This window comes from Pteropus vampyrus, unplaced genomic scaffold (genome assembly GCF_000151845.1).
Source record: "Pteropus vampyrus isolate Shadow unplaced genomic scaffold, Pvam_2.0 Scaffold213, whole genome shotgun sequence".
Classification (NCBI taxonomy): Eukaryota; Metazoa; Chordata; class Mammalia; order Chiroptera; family Pteropodidae; genus Pteropus; species Pteropus vampyrus.
The window spans coordinates 728,763-751,976 of NW_011888994.1; the positions used below are offsets into that span (position 1 = coordinate 728,763).

General features: G+C 36.3%; 1 protein-coding gene across 6 annotated transcripts in view; it reads right to left on the minus strand.

Moving 5' to 3' along the window:
- ARHGEF28 (Rho guanine nucleotide exchange factor 28) overlaps window positions 1-23,214 on the minus strand; it is a 272,376-nt gene that overhangs the window by 7,831 nt on the left and 241,331 nt on the right. For 5 of the 6 annotated variants that reach the window (XM_023538177.1, XM_023538175.1, XM_023538176.1 and 2 more), the window contains one exon: window positions 22,125-22,425. In XM_023538177.1, coding sequence (XP_023393945.1) covers window positions 22,125-22,425 — 301 coding nt within the window. The remainder of the gene's footprint in view (window positions 1-22,124; window positions 22,426-23,214) is intronic. The other variant, XM_023538179.1, reaches the window with a different exon arrangement.

A 23,214-nucleotide genomic window follows, 5' to 3' on the forward strand; every position in this document is an offset into this window, starting at 1 on the left:
CCTGGATTTGCTTTAAGATAACCCAACCTAAGAAGAGAGGGAAAAGGACACTGATGAACTAGAACTGGTCATGTGTTGGTAATTGTTAAAGCTGAGAGTTCATTAAACAATTCTCTCTTCTTGTGTATCTGTTTGAGATGTTTTATGATACATTTTTTAAAAAGGTCACAGCCTTCTATACAGTTGAACTATAAAATTATAAACGGTTCTCTGTTATTACAACGGCATGGCTTCTATATATCTGATATAAACGGAACACTGCGGCAATAAATTAGAAGCCTCCTCTGGATGCCAAGTATGTTTAGATCAATTTTAATGCAACTATATGACAAGTCATTGGGAAGTGGCATGTATATCTCGAAAGATACACAATTTGTATGAGCATATTTCATAAAATAGATGAGGTTCATTTGAGTTTACAATGATCCATAAAAAATGATGCCGATTCATGTATAGACTTTACTCTTGCCTGAGAAATCTAACATTGCCTATGTGATAAATGATTCAGAAAAAAAGCTCATTTTATACCCTGAATACATTTGTCCATGGCAATGAATTGATAAGGATTCTCTTGGAATTTGGATTCCTATTCTTATAAAATTAAAAAGTAACATTTAAGAAATAGGAAGTAAAAAGCAGAATAATAATATCAAAGGAAATTTCAGTTCATAATAATAGCAGGTGTTAATATATATTGTCAAAAGGATGAATGAATTAATGAATACCTGATTCAAAAATTCTACCTACTCTAAACAGAGCTGTGGGAATCACCAATTTGAAATTCTTATGTTTAGAAAGTACTTTAAATTTTTATTTAGTCTAATCCTTGTCTTCTCAGCAGAATTAAACTGAAAATCAAGATAAAATTGTTTTATAGGGCTTCTCTGATTAAACCACTAATATTATTTGACCTTGACTGGAGCATTCCATTCAATCCTCACCAACTCACAATGGTAGGTGTACTATGGAATGACAAAACGCCTAAAACCAACAAAGAGACAAACCTAACCTGAGAACAGAGCACAACTCAGGAACACAGGAAGCTGAAGAAAAAAATCATAATTAATATCTTCAAAGAGATATTTAAAAAATATTTCAGCCACAAAACAAAAATAAAATTCCATAAAATAAGAACTTCAAGAGAACAAGAGAAAATATCTTAGAAATTAAAATATATTAGCTGAATTAAAAAAAAAATCAATAGAATAGTAGGAAGTTAAGGACAAGAAAACCTCCCAGAAAGTAGAACAAAGACATGAAAAAATAGAAATAAAAGAAAAAAAAAAACTGAAAAATCAGAGGATCCAAGAGGTCTAACTTAGGTCTAGAAATAGTTCCAGTAAGATAAAAATGAAGAGAAGCAATTTTTTTAAAGAAAATGAAAATTTCCCGGAATCGAAGAAAATACATCTCTAGATTAAAAGAGACTAATGAATAACAAATAAAAAATGATTTTAACAAAAGACCACACTAAGGCATATTATAAAATTCATCTAAGAAGGGATAACAAGATAATTCTAAAGGCTTCCAAAAAGCAAGAACAGGTCACAAAGGATTAGGAATCGTAATGGCATCAGACTTCTCAACAGCAACCCTGGGAAATGGAAGAATCAGATCTTTCAAAATAACTTTTGATCCAGAATTCTAAGCCCAGATATATTATAAAAACCAAGTGTAAAAGTGGCAAAAATAAATGAAAAAGATACCTGAACTAATTTGGGAAAAAATTTGCTTTCATTACACCTTTTCTTAAGGAATTTGGAGATATACTCCACCAAATAAAGAAATATACCATTATAGATGAAGAATGGGATTGAGAACATAGGGTCCAACACAGGAGAAAAGTGAAGGGATGCCCCAGGTGACAGCTACGTAGCAGGTCTTGAGAGTAACACATCCGTATTGGAACAGGAGGACAAAGGATCCTGAAAGCGAAATTTTCAGGCACGAAAATGAAACTGATAGATATTAAATGTGCTGGGTATGTGTAAAAGAATATTGATCAATTATTGAGAGGGGTATAAAAGCTTTGAAGGAAAACATAGTGGGAGGTATGGAAAAAGTAAGCAAATGAGAAAATCAGGCAGATGGTTAAAGTCTCAGTAAAACAGAACATAACAGTAACAACATTAAGTAGCTTCTGCACATGCAATTGATTTTTCTTCATCTTGAAAGAGATGAGCTCTTGCAAATGTCCATTTCCGATCTTAAAGTTTCCACATATAACTGTAAATATTTCTCTGAAAACCACTTCTCAAAGTACAAAATATAGCGAGTACATTCAAAAAAGAATTAATGTGTCTATATAATTAAGAGTAGACACTTGAAATTCCAAAATTTGCTGTTAAAAAAAACAAAAAACTTTATGAACAGGCAATTCACAGAAGAGGAAAGCTAAAAAGCTAATAGTAATTTAAAAAAAAGGTACTAAATCTCACTGGTAATTAGAGAAGTACAAATTGAAAGAATGAGTTACCATTTCATACCCATGATATTGGCAAAAATTTAGAAGCCTAACAGTATTACGTATTGGGGATAAACTGGAGAAATTGAAACTCTCAAATGTAGTTGCTGGAAGTGATATACAACTCTACCAAGAAATCAGTAATACTTGGCAAAACCAAAGACATCTCTGCTACTTCTAGGTGTTATAATCTACATAAATTCATTCAATGTGCACAAGGAGAAATGCATAAAAGGATGTTTACTAAGAATCATTTGTAATAGGAAAAAAATTGGAAACATTCTAACTGCTCATTAGTAGGGCAATAAATATACTGGTGTTTATTCATATAATAGAATAGTATACAGCAGTTTAAAACGAACTATTTGTGCTGCATGTGTGAATACGCACATTGAGTGAAAAAAACAAGTTGCAAAAGACACACATATCACATATATATACACATATATATAGAGAGAGAGAAGGAGGTAGGAGAGGAGAAGAGAGGAGGGAGGAGAGGGGAGAAGAGGAAGAAGGAGGGAAGAAAGGAAAAGGAAGTGGGGAGGGGAAGGGAGGAAGAAAAGAGTGGGGATGGGAGGGGAGATGTAGGTTACTTAAATGTTAAGAACAAAAAATATATTGTTTATGTATACAGATATATGCAGTGATAGCATGCAAACATACTGTGGAAATAATAGACAATAACTATAGGGTATTGGCTAATTCTAAATAGGGGGAAAAAAGATAAGGGAGAGGAATTTCACATCTAACATTTCTTTAAAAAAAAAAAAAGACAAAGAGATATCTGAAGCAAATATGGCAAAATGTTAACATTTGTTAAATGCATGCCTGATATATATTTTCTATGCTGTTCTGTAAGTTTGAAATTTTTCATAATTAAAACTTTTATATTAAAAATGCATTAAAATATATAGCAACCAATTGTAATATGTAGTCTTAATTTGGATCTTGAGTTAAAAAAACAACCTGGAAATTTAAATACTAACTATATGTTGATATTATTGAATTTTTGCTAACTTTTTTCTTGGTGTGATAAGCTTAAAAAAAGAGAGTCTTATCTTTTAGAGATATATACTGAAATGTTATAGATCAATAAATGTTTACACATGAGTTTTAGATATTGCTTCAGAATAATATGAGGCAGGGGGGAGTAAGAGTCTAGATGAAACAGGACTGGCCATAAGTTCCTACATTTTTGAAGCTGAGTGATGGTACATGTGTGGTTGTTATAATCCTCTGTTTAGTTTCTTACATGATTGAAATTATCCATAATACATTCAGGTACACAAAAAAGCTGCCAAGTTCTATTTTAAAATCAAAACAAATTAAGATATTCAAATCTTGGAGTCCTTGTTAAAAAGCAGGGACAACTTTTTAAGGGTGCACTGAACGAAACGACACGTAGGTTTCCAACTACAGAGACAGGGCAGTATTTTCATGGCACTGAATTCCTCTGAAGGGAGTACAGACTCAGAACCTCTACTTACCGTGCCAGAAAAGCCGACCTTCTGGAAACTGCCAGCTGCATGACCCTACCCACGTTGAAAGAATTATGCCTCTCATTTTGCTGAGAAAAGAAAAATTGAATTCATTTCTCTGCTGGCGAATAATGCAGGAAATCAACCTAGGAATTTTAATGCTGCATTTACTTCTTACTGGTTCAGTAGAGGGAATAGCAGCTGTTCAAATTCTTAAGCATAGAAGATTCAGTGTTTTTCTTTAAGCCAGAAGAAGGCAAGTAATTAGATCAAATACACCCAAGCTAATTAGTCCTACCTACTTCTTAATAATTATGTTATTACCAGACTTAAAAAAAAAAAGTCATCCAAATCTTTAAAGGTCTCAGATGAGTGTATTTTTTTTCTTGATCAACTATAAAACTATGAGATGTCAAAGAACTTACACAACTTTTCTGTTCTGAGAACCTGATATTTACAGTTTTGAGAGAAACATAAAATTCTCTTTTTAAAAATAAGAAACATAATTTTCATAATTCTTATTTGTTTGAAAATAATATTTGCCAAGTAAATAAACCCTGAAATATCTTTTCCAACTGCAGCCTTGAGTTTATATGATTATAATGATTATTTTAAAAGTACAACATAACATATATAAAATGTTTTGTTCAACGCAGATTTTTATGTCCTTGGCATTCTTTTCACATTTATATTATCAGAGTAAACATTATTATACTACATTTCTGAAAATTAAACTTAAATATTTTTAGAAATTGTACAAGAAGTAGGCAGTTTGCAGAGCAGAGGCAAAATTAGGACTTTAAACTATCGAAAGAGCAATCTAAAGAGAATGCATATATCACAGAATAAACTGCTTTACTCCTTAAAAGCTATCTCTCCCTATAGGTAATGATTTTAAATTGTCTTATGCATACAAATGTCATATGAAGCTACTTCAGCTGTTAATATTTATACTTCCTGACACGTGACGTATGACTAACTGGAGCTTAAAGAAAGGTAATTTTCCTTTATCTACCAGGTGACACGAATTCCTAAATTTGCACAATATCCTCCATCTTTTAGACAAATCTCTTTCTTCTGTAAACGATCCTCAAGAAGGAGCCATAGCATTGCCATATAATTTAACTTTTCTTTAGTGGAATCAACCACCAAGAGCAAGAATCATGTAAAGTAGCCTCAGTTACTCACTTAGTGACCAACAGCCCTCACTCCATCTAGACAGCTGAGGGTCAATTAAGCATGCTGTCCTGAGAAAGCCTATTCCCTCATAGAATAGGAAGATCCAGACACAGATAACTGCAATAAAAACAGGATGTCCTGCTCAGTGGCTAATGAATACTACCCACAGCTGGACACCACTTCAGAGACCCCTCCAGAGAGACAGCTTCCAGATGCAATGGCCAGGACACACTTCAAAGAGATAGCATCTGAACTGAGCCTTGAAGGCTGACCAGGATGTCAACAGGAAGAGATGGCTTTGTGCAGAGATATTCTAAGTGGAGTTTGCCACTCTTGCAAAGGGGAGAAAATGCTAGATGCTGTAAGAAAAAAAATTTGTCAAGTTTGGCTTAAATACGAGTTTGTGCCAGTGAATAAAGCAGGGAGGGCATGCTAGAAGAATAGGTTGTGGACACTCTTGAATAGGAGTGTTGAGAGTTCTAACTCTAAGAGATAAGCTTGGCAGCTACTAGTGATCAGGACCTTTGTATGGTCCCATATCAACCTACATACTTGGTTTCACCTGCATTATTGCCACACTGAAACACGAGATTTAGTTCCAGCAGTCGGGTGAAACAGGAGAACTGCATTGCCCCTCTTTTTCTCCTGCCTGGAATGAGCCCACATTTAGCCCATCAGGTATTCATTCCTCTGATGGATAAAGCACTTACGTTTTTGTCAACTAGTAGAGGGAATATCAGAATGAAAACTGGTTTGAGCTTCATATCCATTCATTCAGATAAGCGCTGAGTGCCTAGTGTGTGTCCTGCACTGGGCTGGACGTTAGGGAAACCTGGTTGAACAAGATCTTGCCTCAGCACCCAGGAAGTTTATAGTCTGTACGATCACTTCAAAAACTGTTTCAGTTGCTTAAAAGTTAAATCAACACCTATTCTAGGAGCAATTCTACCCCTAGGTATTTATCCAAGAGAAATGAAAACATAATTCACAAAAAGCCTTGTATAAGAATGTTCACAGAAGCTTTACCCATAACTGCCAAAAACTTGAAATAAGCCAGGTGTTCATCAGAAGAAGAAAAGTAACTGTGGTAAACTCATCAACGCAAGATTATTCAGTAAGAAAAGAGAACCAGCTATGGATTCATGCAACACCATGGATTCATCTCAAAAGTAATATGCTGAGTGAACAAAACTGGACGCAAAAAGATGCATCGTGTCTGATTCCATTCTGGAATAAGCAAAATTAACCTGTGGTGATGGAAAGCAGATAACTAGTTGCTTCTAGCAGTGTGGTGGTGGGGGGCGGGGGGTGAGGGGGGCGGGAGGGCGGGTTTGGATAGGAGTATAAGAAAACTTTCTGGAGTAATAGAGACATTCTGTGCCTTGATATTCTTTTCACAAAACAAACTGAATAACAGAGTTAATATCTGAGCATTTCACTGTATGCAAATTATATCTCAATCAATAAACTATGTAAAGCATCTTTCAAAAGGAAAAAATGTGACAATATATAGTGGAAAGTAGTAAAAGGGTCTACTGGACACCTCAGAACCACAGAGGAGAGGCTCTGAACCCACACTGAGAGGGTCTGGATAGAGTCTGGAAGAAAGCAACCCTGGAAATGAGTCTGGAAAGAGGAATAAGAGTTAATATTATTCACAAAAGGAATTGAATAAAAGATGAAGAAGATATTCTTAACAGAGGAAATAGATGTACAAAAGGTGCGGGGCTGGCCTTTTGCATAACTGAGAGTTCATATGGCTGGACCACAGGATAAGAAAGGACGGAGCAGTATGAGTTGCAGCTGAGCAATCAGGCCTCCACGCCCAAGCACAAAACCTCCTGTGCTTCAGCAGGGATGACAGGGATGACTGGCTTCAGCACACGGCACGTCTGAATAAGCCCAAGAAAGCTGACCTAGACAAGCCCTAAGAGGACTGGACATGACCCCTTATCCACAGGCCCAAACGCTAGCCTGGGGCTAAACAAAACTCGATCTTAAATTCATCAGGTAAGATTTGGTTTTTAAAAGACAACCCATGTGATAAATCATGTTGGGATGTGTCATTTGGATTTCAACTGTTACCAGGGGAGAAAAAAAATATATTTGAAGGGTGTGCCACAGGCACGAATTAATTTCAACATCCACATACATCAGTGTTTTTTCCAGTGTGCTTCGGGAAACGGCCCTGCAAGATGCTGGAGAAGAGGATGCTGTGGTTAAATAGGTGTGGAAAGGGCCACTTTTGGAGACTCACAGTACACATGGGCAAAATAAAAGTTCTGAAAAAGTTGTGTAGTCCCGAAACCAGAATTTCCCAATATTATCTGGCTATGGGAACTTTTTATCATGTAAAACCTAATCGTAGCCAGAATTGTGGAACATTTGTTGAGAAGTGCCTTCTTAAATAATACCCAGATGAGACATAGTAAGTCTTTCAGTTCACCAGAGCAACCATTTTTGAAGCAGTCCAGTGGCTCAAGTGACCCAAGGCACTTCTTAATAATTTACCCCTTTTCTTAACACAAGGTAAAACAGTGACAGTGATAATAACTATGTCTGTTGAGCACTTCCAAAGTTCTAAGCATTTTATGTATTGTTTTACGTAATTTTCCTACACTACAAAATAGATACTATCAGAAATCCAATTCTACAGATGAGGAAACACACACGAAGTAAGTTTAAATACTTGCTTAAAATTTCACAAGTAGTACTACAATGAGATATCACCTCACACCTGTCAGAATGGCCGTCATCAATAAACCAAAGAACAACAGATGTGGGTGACGATGTGGAGAAAAGGGAACCCTCGCACACTATATTTGGTGGGATTGCAAATTGGTAGAGCCGTTATAAAAAACGGTCTGGAGGTTCCTCAGAAAATTAAAAATGGATCTACTTTTTGACCCAGCAATTTCACTTCTGGGTATTTATCCAAAGAAAACCAAAACAATTCATAAAGATCTATACATCCCTATATTCATGGTAGCACAATTTACAATAGCCAAGATAAGGAAGCAACCTAAATGCCCATCAACAGATGATTGGATAAAGAAGTTATGGGTTGGGGGTGCTGGAAGAAAGGGGTGAAGGGTTAAAGAAGTACAAATTAGTAGTTGATAGATGGTCACAGGGATGGAGAGCACAGCATAAGGAATGCAGTTAACAGTAATGCAATGGCTAGATGTAGAGCCAGAGAAGAGAAAGCAATCAGGGGGATCATTTTATAAACTATATAAATGCCTAACCAATGCACTGGATACTTGACACTAATAATAAAATTAAAAATAAAATTCTTAGGTAGTCTGTGACAGCTGGTATCTGAACCCAGACAATTTCCAAGCCTTCTACCTTAACCCCTATGCTAGTCGGCCATCTCCAGAGTTCAGTATTAATCAGGTGCATCCCTTCATGCATTCATTTGTTCACCTGTTCATTTATTCATTCATTCAAATCCCTCACTTAAACCTGAAGTACCGATGAATTTGTGTAAAAGTTCATTACATTGGATAAGTATTTTTTAGTCTGTTTTTGCTGAAACTTGGTTTAGGAGGTGGGAAAAAGTGGGTTCTTTACCTTTTTACCTTTGAATGACAGGAAAATATTACGTTACCTACTTTCCTCACAGGAACATGTCTGGTCTTGGTCATTCTGGTCAAAAATAGTATTTGCCAAGTAGGTTTCAACAAAAATGGACTTTCTGGGTCACTTTTGATTTAGTTATTTAATCGAGCCTTTTATGAAATACACTTTCTGAAATTTTCCTGAACATATATTCTCAAGGGTAGCCACTGGTCTTTCTAAAAAACATGAAAATAATCATATTCAAAAATCTGAAAATCATCACCTATAACCATTACCAGAACTGTAAATCTGTAGAAGTACTATAAATTTATAGAAGTACTATAAGTTTGTTTGAGAAAATAAATATTTTACCCTTAAGTTCACTGTGATTTATAAAAATAAAAATTTAATTGTGTTTTTATGTGAGTGAGTGGGTGTGTCTAGGGTGTGTGTGGGTGTACCTGAATATCTTAAGTACCACAGTAAGCTAGAGATTGAACTGACAAACTAATCTGCCATATCTATATATCAATATATCTATGTCTCTTATCTGACAAATACAAAGAGGAAACATTCTAATGTACTGGCTGCAGCATTTGCAAAAATATTTCCATATTCTTACCAAGAGCAATGATAACTTTTTAGAGGATAATTTTAATGTAATTTTTTCAGTACTTCCTTTGCTTTCAGGCTTATACAGTTCACATTCAGGCTTTCCCTCCCATGTCCATTAAGATCTCTCAGAGCAGAGAAAGCTCAGAAAAGATGAATTTACTATTTGATCTTTCACAATACTTCTCCTCAGGCTGCTTGTTCGGCATAAAATAACTTAAAAAAATATTTTTAAAAATCTATGTAGTTAGTTAAGTCAAGTACCCTAAAAGAAAGCTGACCCCCTCTCCCTTGGAGTATTACTCATTCTCCTTTCAAGGGGGATGTAATTCCAGTTCACAGTCCCCAAGGAGACATCAGTGTGCAACTGCACTTTCTCACACCGGAGCCTGAATGCAAAATATGGCCTCATTACTACACACCGACTAACAGACCATCACATTTTGGCCAAAATGTTCATTGTGCTTTCTCCCTCCAAGCTATGTGCCAATGAAAAGTAGTTTGCATATGCAAAACTTTGTGAGTGTATTTTAGAGCTCACAATGAACAGAAGCATTAAGCATCTAAAAATATAGGCTGAGCTCTACTTGGGTATAATCTGTCATGCCAATCTGGATAAATTAACAAGTAATCAAAAATAGCACAATTTTGGTAGGAATAAATTCATCAAGAGTCAGAAGTTTAACCTACTCATTGGAAATAGTACAGCTTTGAAAACCTTTAGTTTCTTAAAAGAGTGTTCATTGTAATCAGATGGAATATATATTAAGCTTCCATATTCTTGTTACAAGAACATCCCCAAAACATAGCCATATGGAAGTGAGAAAAGACAACACAATCTACATATTTTTAGGCTTATATAATTTTAAGAATATGTAATAGCTCCATATTTACTATGCTAAAATAAGAAAAAAAATCCAGCATAGCTAAATAGTTAACTGCAAGGGTGCATCTGAAATGACAAGAATACAAGCCAAAGATCCTAAACACGCAGATTCCAGAAGCTTTTGGCAAAGCTAAGTATGTGAAACCTCCTTGACTTCTAATATGATACCATCCCATCTTCTGCCATCTGCCTCTAGCAAATGTCAGTGTATTCCCTAGGTGGAAACATGCTCCCTTTCTGAATCATTCCTACAAAGACTCCCCAAAATATGGCCTACTGCAGTTGAGCATGACCGCACTGAATTCAGGGGGAAAAGACAAAATTATAGCCTTCTTTCAGTGATTCCAAAGAATCAAGAATTCCCTTGTCAAAATGACCAGTGTCTAAATTGAATGAGGCGAACATTTACAGACTTCTATTCTGATAGCCCAGTAAAGGGCCAAGCTGTCTTTAAGAAATGGGAACTCTAAAACTCAATATATAAGAAAGTACTGAGACTTCCAAGGACATGTTAGGAAACAATGTTAAAATCACCTTCTCATTCAGGGTTTCACATGAAGAGGGCTTTGAGCATGTAATTCCTGTTTTTTGTTACTGATAGATTTATGAGACTCAGAGTGCAATGCCCTTGTTGCAAAATCCTGTAAGATTAATTGATTGCAAATCATTGCACAGGGTGCCAAGATCACTGGTCGGAAACAGGTCATTAAATAAAATTAACTGTGCCAATGTTTTACTTGTAAATGTTTCTTCCAAAGCCTTACAGCACCATTCTTTCCAAAATGGCCTCAATTCATCAGAGAAGCAGAATCTCCTGTATTTCTGGTGGATGACCCAAATATTCTATATTTAATCCAAACATTCAACATGTTATGTGATAGGAAGAAAAAGCTGTAGTGTAATGAAATTTGCACAAAGAGACCTGTGGAAAAGAGTCACCACAAAAATAATTTCGTACAGCTTTCCCATGAAATTGTTCAGCAAAAGGCTCAGAGTCCTATCGCGTAACTGGAACCTTGTGAGACTACATTTTTCCTTAGGTAAATTTTCAAACCGAGCATTAACATATCAAATTAAATTGAATTAATATCTTATCCAGAAAGAGAATGGATACCCTATCCCCTTATCCAAGGAAACTCAACAGTGATCTATCATGGCAAATTAACAGCTCCACATATCGAAACTCAGGCCCAGTCTTATTTATTACCTGGCTTGAAGTCTGAGCAGAACAACAGGACAAGACTCCCTCTTCCTGCCCCTCACCCCTGCCCCACTCAGCCAGCTGTGTCTGGGAATTGGCCAGCTGAGAACACATAAGTGCCTTTTAGTCAGTCTGGGAAAAGTAAAAGAATATATTTTTTAAGATGCCACCACACTTAATTTTCATATTGCTATAATAAATATGTGATCTTTCAGGTAATATTTTATGACTGACAAGTAGGTCTTGCCAGGGAAATTGGTTCATATTCTAGGAGTGTATTTAACTAAACAAATACTAATTGTTTTGCCTGGGGAGATACACTGGACTGTTAAATAGGATTTAACAGAAGAAAAAGGATTTAAGAAAGTGTTTCAGTGATGTTGAGCTAGCTACTGTTTAATTTACTGGTATTTAATTTACTGGTGTTTGAGCTACTTTATGATTAAAAAAGAAACACCCCAGTGAACAGATAGGTTGACTAATAGTTATTAACAATTAAATGATAAATTGTTCGTGTCATCTTCCTAAAATGAAAGCAACGGATTCATTTCTACTTGTTTAGAATAAATTAAAGCATTTTATAGAGGACACATTTTAATTTCTTATTTGCTATATGGCCATATATGTACAATGTTCTAAATGGAAAAATAATTTATATAAAAAGATGCTCTCTGGAGTTGTACAAAGAGTACCTATACCAAACTGATAAATAGGACTGTACATCAGCAAATAATTGCATTTAACATTACTGAGGAAGAAAAGTTGGTAATTGTTAAAGTCTGCTACCTTGAATCCAGTAAGCCTTTAAAGGCAACCAATCTTGTAGTTACCCTGACATTTTAAGAATGCCATCTAACATACACCCATCTTACAAAAGGTTTGAAATTCACTCGATCCACTTTGCTAGCCTGAGGCACTCATCTAGTCTGCCTGTATTAACCACAATCATACTCCATAGTTCTATCTTTCCTGAACCTCTTCCACTGCCTTAGTAGAATCAAGCTGTGTGACTCAAGCTCACAATTGCTTTCATTTCCACTAAAGAATGCAAATCTTGACTCTCATTCAAGTCATAAATATTTATCAAATGTTCATTACATACCAAACACTGTGCCTGGTGCTTGTGACGGAGCAATTAAATAAGACACACATATTTCCCTGTGTCTATGAAACTTATTCTATAGTGGGGCAGACAAACATTATGGAATTGGCAGTTATTATTACCAGTTATCACAGTTGGAATTAATTAATAAGAGGTGCTTCCTGGTGATTCTGAACCTTGATTTTATATCAGTTTGTCTAGAACTAACAAGGACAGACTGATTCAGTATAACCAAACTCAAAAAGGATTAAGATCATAAACCAGAACACAATTTTAAAATTTAAAGTAAGAAATGGTTTAAACCAAAATATTTCTATTGGCTGTTCTCAGCATTTTCTTTCTGGTAAGAAAGCCTACTCAGAAAACCCAAGTACAATTGGAAGTTGTCCTGAGAGATATTGATCTAATACAATCAATGAGGGTTGAATGTTCTGTAGATATGGACACTCCACGTCCCAAATTGAGATGTTTGGTCGTGCTGCCAGAATATTTTTTATACTTGGTTCTAAAAACATGGTTGGCTGATGTAACTTCTTCCTCTGTAGAAAGGAACATGGAAGAACAATGACGTGCTTTCAAGTACTTCCTTCCCAGGATAGCTTGGTGATATTAACAAACACCTCCTCTAAGACTGATATAGAAGGGTAGTTACCCTTTATAGTCTAATATATTTCCATTCTGAATAAAATATTCCCCAATTTACGGTCTTTTTTAAAATCTTATTTTAAACTCTTGGCTTCCTGCTGACATTTAGGAGACACTTTTATTTTTATCAGCAGGCCGCCCCCGAATCACAATTCAAATAAATTATTTCCAGGAGGTAGGAAGGAAGGAAGCTGATGTTCATCGGTTCCCAGGACATGTTGGGCATTTTTAAAGTTCTTATAACACTTCCTTCCCTTTTGTACAGATGGAGAATTAAGGCTTAGGAATCACGCAGCCATAGGAGCCTGAGTTCTCATTTGAACTGAGGTTCTCTAACATCAAGTCCAGCCCTCCAGCTTGGCAGTGCAGGGATAGGTCCCGGCTGCTTCAGAATCACCTAAGGGCATGTTAGATACAAAAATATGCGGGCCTCAGCCAAGCCAGACCAGATCAGAATCTCCAAACATAGGAATTCATACTTTCATTGTGTTCTCCTGCAAGCTCTGATGCAAAGCCAGCTACAGTAACCATGGTCCTAGCAACTAATCCTACCCCTGGTATATGACTTTTCATCAGTTAGCCTCATTGTGAGAGGGTGGCCTTCCATAACACCAGCACAGGATTTTGGGAGCTGGAGTTGTGGGGAAAAGTCTCTCTGCATTTTACACTGGCCTTAAACCCCATCCAGTACATTTAACTCTATTTTCTAAATTCATCTTTTTCACAGAGACTGAATACAAAGAGAAAAAGACGGCTCTATTTGAAAAACAGAGATAGTAACCATGATCTCACAAGATTGTTATAAAGAGCAAATAAGAACATGAGAGATATAAAGCGTAGCATAAGGAAAATAGTAACATTGTAATAAATATGTAAGGGGCAAAAGGGGTACTAGATTTAGTGGGGCGATCACTTTGTGAGTTATATAGATCTCTAATCACTATGTTATACAACTGAAACTAATATATTATTGTATGCCAACTATAATTGAAAAAACTCATTGAATTGTACGATGTAAATATGAGCAACTGTCTATTATATTTCAGTGAAGCCAGAAAAAAATGAGAACATGAATTCAAATGTGTTTTTGAATGACATGAACTGCCATATATTACAAAGGTGAAGTAATAGGAAGAGTCTAACCTCTTCAATTAAAGTGGAGGGAAAAAAGTTAGACCACCTGTTTTTATCTGGAACACAGTTTTACTAGAACACAACTAATCTCATTCTTTATCTATTGTCTATGGTGCTTTTGAGCTACAATGGCAGAGTTGACTACGTGAGTGCAACAAAGACCTGACGTCCCCAAAAGAGTGAAATATTCATTGTGTAGTCCTTTAAGAAAAAGTTTGCTATCCACTGAATCACATGGTCGTATTCTTCTTAGGCGAACATGAAAAATCAGTCCTCAGCTGAACACGCCACATTTTAAGCAAGCCCTAAAAATGGAATCCATGGTTGGATGGACATAGAGGTAAGGAAGGAAACAGTCCCAGATTCTGATTCATGGATTGGGTGGTGCTTCCTTTGCCAGTTTTAGATTGCTATCCCATGAGTCATTGAGACTGATAGGTGCATGCCTTATCCTTTAGGTATGTTTGGTACATAAAGGGTTACAAACTTCCCTTCCAAACCCAACCCTTAATCACTTTGAGAATAAAAGCTACACTATACTAGAGAGGTCAAATATGTGGCCCACCAACTACATATATGTGTGTATATGTACATGTATGTGTATATCTTTTTTATGTTGCAACATAAGAGTGACCCTAGGCCAGGCCTAACCTCTGGAATCTTTTATACTGGATGGACTCTTATTTCAGCAGCTTGTTCAAATCAAAGGAGAACCCAGGGTGGGGATGAACAGGCAGCCACACGGCTGGCTGGCTGCCTCTGAACCCACCCACCTGCTGGTTTTGCCCTCCTGCTGTGTATTGGGCTTCATGCACTTAGGCAGAATGGCCCTGACCCAGTTGGCTCACACAGTCGATCTGCCCCCAGAGAACTATGCAATCAGGAAGTTGGCAGTCAGACCCGTGGCTCACCAGGCTCTACAAGCAAACGGCATGTTTCCCTTTCTTAGTACAAAATCTGCAATAGGCAAAAGTCGATCGTGTACACTAGTTGGTGAGAAGGATTAAAATTAAGTCTTTGAGCCCAACTCTTTACATTTACACTCAGATTTCTGAGAGCAAGCAGTATTACGGGTTTCTTTAAAATGTTGCCCAAAGTGATAGTCAAGATTCTAGAAGATAAAGAGTTGCCCAATTATTGCCAATTCTGACGTTTACTCCCATAGACATCAGATAATCATCTGATGTCATTAACAAAGGCTCCTGACCTTTCGGCTTTGGTTTCACTTAAGCGACCCAACATAATGGCACCCAGTAGCCTTCCCAGTTACAAAGAGAGCTCAAAATGCCCAAAGCTCCTAATTCAGGCCTAGGTTTGGAAATATTGCCTAATGAATCCATAGACTCAACATTGTCTGTCCTAATTTCTATGTGTTGAACCTATACTGATAAACATATAGATACAATTATCACAATTTTACTATTACCCAATTTTTTAAAAAGAAGTTCAAGTCACTTCCTTAACCAAGTGAAAAAAGCTCACAATATAGGTAAATGGTAGTTCAACTTTGGTAAGTTTGTAAAAAAACTAAAGCCTTTATGACACCTAAAAATATTGCGATGAGAAAAATAATTATTTTATCCTGTGTTAAGGGCTGAATTGCGCCCTCACTAGCCAATTCATATACTGAAATTCTACTTGGAGATAGAGCCTTCAAAGAGCTAATTAAATGAAGTCATTAGCGTGGGCCCTAATCCAATATGACTGGTAATCTTAGAAGATGAAATTAGGATACAGACACGTACAGAGAAAGACCTTGTGAAGACATAGGGAGAAGACAACCCTCTACAAGCCAAGAAGGGAGACCCTCAGAAATACCAACCCTGCCGACACCTCAGCCTCAGACTTCCAGACTCCAGAACTGTAAAGCAATACACCTCTGTTGTTTCAGCCACCTAGTCTATGGTACATTACTATAGCAGCCCTACCAAACTAATACGTCCCCCTTCACAAATACATATTTGTCATTGAAGCTAATAGAATCTAATGCCAGTTTTAGTTTTATGGGAAATTGTCTGAAGCTCTTTGGCAAAGTGTCTTTCCACACAGATTACACAAATAAGGTGCCCATTTCTGAATTATGAAATATTTGCGAAACATTACAAATTATCATATAATTTCCATACGTCTTCTTAAAAACTTACTTAAATACTAACTACAGCACTGCTTTTGGGGGGACTTTTTCTTTTTTCTCTCCACAGGTAAAAAAAAAAAAAAGCATGTCAATGAAAGTTTAACACAGCTGTCTGTATTTTAAAAAAAAAAAATTAAATATTCTGAATACGTTTTTAATTTTGAAAATATTTTGAAGGGCACCAAATTCTAATATGAAGTAAAGGGAAACAATCTTTTGGAATTCAAACATAATAAAGTTATTATCTTTTTCCAATATCTACATGACTAACTCTTAAGATTTGGCTCTTGATTTAAATTTTATCATATACATGGCAAAACCATAATGCTTTAACTACACTGAAGAGAAATTTTTAAGTAATCTGCAAATATTGAGGTACAAATAAAAATATAACTGAAAGGGAGACTAAGAAGATTTCAGATTAATTTTCATACCATAAAGTGTTTTCTCTGTTGCTTAATGAAAAAAGCAAATATAAATTAATAGATGCATTGAATAAATAGTTATAGAATTCTAAAATTAGTAGAAAAAAGGCACAGGAATAGTGTTTGTTGTTCGTTTTGCCTTTAAGACAAGTAATGCAGTTGACCATTTCACGGGGCCAATTACATAGCGATTGTCCTACTGAGACTACATTATTTAAAGAAATTCAAATTTTCTGACACTCTTGGCTAGTGTCCCTCAGAGGAGTTCAGATTAAGTTCTTACACTAACCATCACTTCCGCTATAAATAGAATCAAATACCAATTTGGATTTAATGTTCAAACACATAAGAATTTTGTTCATGAAACAACTTCCAAAACTGGAGAGTAAAGTTCTTTAAAGTGCTATCTTAAAAAATATTTACAAATAATGTGGGCTATCATTAGGCAACATTAGAGAAACAAACTATTCTTAAAAAAAAGTGTCACCTGGGAAAGAAGTGAGGCTAAAGGGTATTTATGACATCTGAAGATGCTCAGAACCTAAGCATTGCCCACCTCAATCCGGAAAATTTAGAAATATTTTCCAAATGATAATATTAAAGGGAGAGAGGGAAAGAAAGCAATAACAACAACACTGGCCCTTAATCATAAACATCTTGCTAGGCATGACAACAGGATTTATTCTGTTTCTACTCCAATTTCTTTTTAAAAAAATACAGTTTAACAGCTTTCTAAAAATTAATACTTTATAGTGAAATGGTTAAGAACATGGGCTCCAGAGCCAGTCTTCCCCAGTTCCACCTCCAGCTCTGCTACTTACTAGCTGTATGACCTTGAACAAGTCATTGAACCTCTCTGTACCTCAGTTTCTCCTCCTAAGTGAAGAGAATAACAGAACCATCTCAGTAGTTTGTTGTAGTAAATGAGTCTCTCCATGTAAAGCCTTAGCACAGCGCTTGGAATTTGTGTCATATAATTGTTGTTGTTGGTGGTGGTGATGATAGAGCAATTCAAAAAACAATTATAACCAGAGCACAAATAACACGGTGAAACTTATGGTGATGCTGGGCTAAACAAACCAATGAAAATTCCAGTCTAGGTGAAAGCTAAACACTTTTGAGAATTTCACTTACATGCAATTTTTTCATCAGGCTTAATGTTCCAGAAATTCACATTTCCACTGATCTGAGCTGGTCATAGGCACCCAGTATCGAATCAGACAAAAGAGCAAATCAATCTTTAAGGAGTTGCCTGAAAAGAGCTGACCTTAGGGCCTATTGATAAACTCTTCTGCACAGCATTATTCAAATCATGGTTAAGAGCACATTTAACAAAAACATAAGCCAAGAATATTAGAGACAAATTCTGTTAGCTAGAACATTGTGACCTATGGGTCCTCAGCAGTGGTCACTGATAACCACTCAGCCAAAAATTCAGCCACAAAGTGTGAAAGGAGCACATGATGGCCCTACACTGTCCTTGACCCCTAGTGCATGGACTGTCCTTGATCCTAGCGCATGGACTGTCCTCCTCTCCATTGGCACATCCTAGGCCTGCTTCTCCCAGCCCAGCACCCACTCCTCACACTATGTGGGGAAAGCACCAGCAGGGTCTAGTGATGACCAACATCAGGGACTTATTTTGTCCTACTTTTAATTATATGAGCTGTGAAGGCTTTGGAGTGGTTCGAACAATTTTATCTGGTCCTGAAAACCCACTTAAGAATATATATCCAATTTTCATTCTACTTCCCTATCACCCCCTTATCTCTGACCTTCTTTTCTCTCCTCCAGGAACTGCTTATCATGCTTAAGTAAACAAAAATACATAGGGTTTTTTCACTAGTTGCAAAACTCCGGTGCTTAACAGCACACACTGCATTTCTGATCTAATCCCTACTTACATACACCAGGATGTTGCTGAGAGATTTAGGCCAAAGTTGATTTTCCTCCCTCTCTTCTGTCAATGCCCTGAGTGTCCTTGGCCTACACTGGACATACAATATCTGAAGCATAAATACTTTTTCTCAGCATTTCCCTTGGCTATATCTAAATCCTCACATGTGGAGAGAGTGGTTTTGTATATAATCACTGTTTATTTCCTTAGTACATTTTCTATCTCCTGCAAATGTGCTGCCAAATGTTTAAAAGCTTTCTACTTTGAAGCACAAGGCAATAGAAAAAGATGGGAGATATACAAAAAGTAAAAGAGAAATACTTCTTTTAAACAAAAGCTGAATATGGTTTAACTCAAACTAAGTTTTTGAATACCAAAGCCAGTATGCAAAACTACACTGACAAAAACATTTAAAGCAAGTTAATGAATCAAAATGGCAAAGCAACAAACATGTACCTAGAAAAAGTATTCTGCAATGTGGTCTCCCTCATACTAAAGTTGCAAATTATACATTAAAGCAGTTGTATTTTATAAATTCTGCCTGACCCTTTATTTTATTTAATGCCAAAGAAGTATTCCATTATATCTTTTTTATTTAAAGAATATTTGAGAATAAAAAAAGAAAGATGGTGGAGTAAATACTGTGCTCACCTCCCATCATGACCACATCAAAATTACAACTAAACTACAGAACCATCATTGAGAATTGCCTCGAGTCTAGATGAACAGAAGTCCTATAACTAAGGATATGCAGAAGAAGCCACCTTGAGACTGGTAAGAGGAGCAGAGACGTGAAATAGGCGAGATAGCTCAGTTGCAGAAGTCCTTCCTGAGGAGCGAGGGGTCTCAGCCTCACACCAGGCTCCCAAATCTAGGGTTCCAGTACTGGGGAGAGAAGTCCCTGTAATTTCTGGTTGTGAAAACCAGCAGAGATTGTGGCTAAGTGAGATGAAAGGCTGCTGGAGTCCCAGGCACTTCTCTTTTAAAGGGCCTGCCTACAGACTTATTGATGGATTCACTTGCTCTGAGCACCAATATTAGGGCATCAGCTCAAAAGGCACCAGGGACATGTGAGGAGGAACTGAATTTTCTGGCTTCAGGGCAAGGGCTGGAAGGGTAGCTTTTTCTCAGACAGAAGTGCTGGCAGAAGCCATTGTTCCTTTGTTGGTCCCTCCCCAGACCCAGCCTGTATGTGCAGGTGGGTGCCATATCTGAGTCTCCCTCAACCTGGCTAACACTGGTCATCCTACCCTGGTGATTCCCTAAGATCTAGGAGCTCCTTAGACAATAAAATGCTAAAAGAGTTAATCACTGCCAAACCAGTATTACAAGAAATATTAAAGGGACTTCCTTAAGGAGAAGGGAAAAAAATAGATTAAAAATATGAATAATAGAATGTCAATAATGATATCTCTATCAACTAGTTTAAATGCAAATGGAACAAATATTCCAATCAAAAGACATAGGGTGGCTGAATAGATAAGTAAACAAAACCCTTATGTATGCTGCCTACTAGAGACTCACTTCAGGTCGAAAGACTTACATACACAGACTGAAAGTAAAGGAACAAAAAAAGATATTTCATGAAGAAAAAAATGCTGAGGTAGCAATACTTATACCAGACAAAAAAAGACTTTAAAACAAAGGCTATAACGAGAGACAAAGAAGTACTCAATAATTCCACTTCTGGGTATTTATCCAAAGAAATCCAAAACACAAATTTGAAAAGACACATGCATTCATATGTTCACTGCAGCATTATTTACAATAGCCAAAATATGGAGGCAACCTGGGCAGCCTTCAATGAATTAATAAAGAAGAGATGATACATATATACAATGGAACTAATCAGCCATAAAAAAAGAATGAAATCTTGCTCTCTGCGATGACATGGATGGACCTAGAGGGTATTATGCTAAGTGAAATAAGTCAGACAGAGAAAGACAAATACCATATAATTTCACTTACATGTGGAATCTAAAAATAAATAAATAAACAAACAAATAAAACAGAAATGAGTTCATAGATACAGAGAACATTTTGATGGTTGCCTGAAGGAAGGGGTTTTAGGGGGATGGGTGAAAAGGGGAGGTGATTAAGAAATACAAATTGGTAGTTACAAAATAGTCATGAGGATGTAAAGTATAGCACAGGGAATCTAGTCAATAATATTATAATAACTGTGTATAGTGTCAGATAGGTACTAGATCTATAGAGGTGATCACTCTGTAAGTTATATTAATGTCTAATCACTATGTTGTGTACCTGACACTAATATAATATTAGCATGTCAATGGTAATCGAAAAATAAAAAATTTAAAAAATATTTGAAACACTTTAAAGAACTATTTCTTTTTCTCATATACGCTGATAAGGAATAAACACTTATCGCAGTGACTATAAAGAATTATCCACTACTAAGAATCAACATTTTTGGATTAGCAATAAATCAACTTTCAGGTAGTGTCAGAATTATAAGTCTCTAATTCAGAGAAGCTAAATACCTTAAAAACTTTCTGTTGCTGAAAAATTATCCTACTGACAAACTAAGAATATATATCAAGCATGGGCATAAATCTGTGCACAGTTCTGAAGATCTCTATACTATTGCTTGTTTTACGTTTCTCAAACATCTTGCTGTCGGTGATTTATTTCACATCCATGTGGCCAGCCATTTGTTTATTCTATTACATGCCATCTGTTTTTTGGTAGAGAGGTTTCAAGTTCTTCTCATTCCCTACCTCATATCCCACAGAAAACAATTTATAATAGACATAGATTTAAATCATTTGGATTCATGTGGAGTTGGTAACTGGAGCTGCCTTTCATTTATATTTGGCAAATGCTTTAATGGGATTAGCAAATTGTGTTATTACGAGGCACTTATGGAGACACAACACCTTTTTTTTACAATGACAAATGATGTTAACAGTTCCATTTTGGGTGTTTAATAGCAGTACAGGGTTCACTAATGTTGCAGGAAATTGCCCTGATAGACAATAAAGTTCTGCCACAAACCTTGTCCATATCTTTTATTTCTGAAAGTCAACAAATATGTGTATCTGGATGTGGTAGGGTCTACAGTGAGGAATAAATATCAAGCTGCTTCACTTTTAAGGGTAAGTTATTGTTTGAGCCACAGACCTGAAAATGCTGTCTGGTTGTAACATCTTGCTGGCTTCCTGTAAGCCCTTCTACTAGGGTCTAGCTTGTCTAGCTACTCACAAGTGATGGAAGTCCTCAGACTTCCCCAAAGAAATGTTTATGCCACAAACTCCAGCTCATCAGCACCAATTTATTCCCATTCTCTGGTCCACTCTGATTCGCTCTAAAGAAGAGCCAACCATTCAGAGACACAGCTTCTTGCGGAAATAATACAGATGATGCTTAAAGTGTTAATTACCATTTTTACAAGAATCCTCACTGCTTTGGTGGAGAGGGAGTGTCTGATGACAGGACTCAGCAGTTGCCCACAGTTCATGGTTGACTCCCAATGGCTGAGAAACGTCCATCTTGAGGTCTACTTGATTTTCACTAGTCCTTATCAAATCAGAATTAGAAATATTGAGGGGGTAAGTGGCATCCTGATAGATACCTGATGGAGTCGGTTTGTGGAAAGTGTTAAATGACATTTGTACTAAAGCTTCATTGATGAAGAATGAATTTTCATAACATAAACTCTCAGATCGATTAAGCTCCATTACCTGTGTAAGAAAATACAGAAAAAAAAAAAAACAAGAATAATTTCCCCAGCTATTTGAGTAAGTTTCATAAAGTCCTTATCCCTAATATAATTCAGCAGTCAAGACTTAAATAAGAGTGAGGTCAAGAAGAACGTTATCCTTGACTCCTCCCTCCCATCCTCTTCTGAGGAGCTAGTGCCAAAAACTTCAATTTGCTATGCACAATGTATCTTAAAGCAAAAACTCTCTGCCATTAAAGTGCTTCCACTTTAAGAGCAGCATTTTATTTAGCTTTTGCTAGATAAAAAAAGTTGAAAACATATTCATGTATTTGCCATAAATGTAATTTAGCCAACTTGAATGTTAACGCAACAAAGATCTTTCTTATAAGCCTATCAGTTTTTACACTTTGATGCACTATCAGTAAAAAGCAGATATGTGCACACAGCACAGAAAAGTAAACTCCTGGGATGAATGGACTTGTCAAGCATGGTTAGAAAGGATGAGATGGAACATGGAATCTTTTGAAAGGTTTGATTTTGTCCAGTCATTAATTAGCATACTCAGATTAACTATTATTAGTGAAAGGGATTTTGAACTCACTATGTCAAATTTACAAAAATAAGCTGAGAACAACAGAATAGTAGTATACTTGTTAAATTCAGTACCTATAATGCAGTAGCTAATCGATCGACTAAAAGGTGTATCTACACAGAACTCTGAAGACTCAATCATATGAACAGGGTCCCTCAACTACAGGAGAGACAGCATGCGTATGGTAAGTGTTCCTCCAGGACAAACCTTATCTTA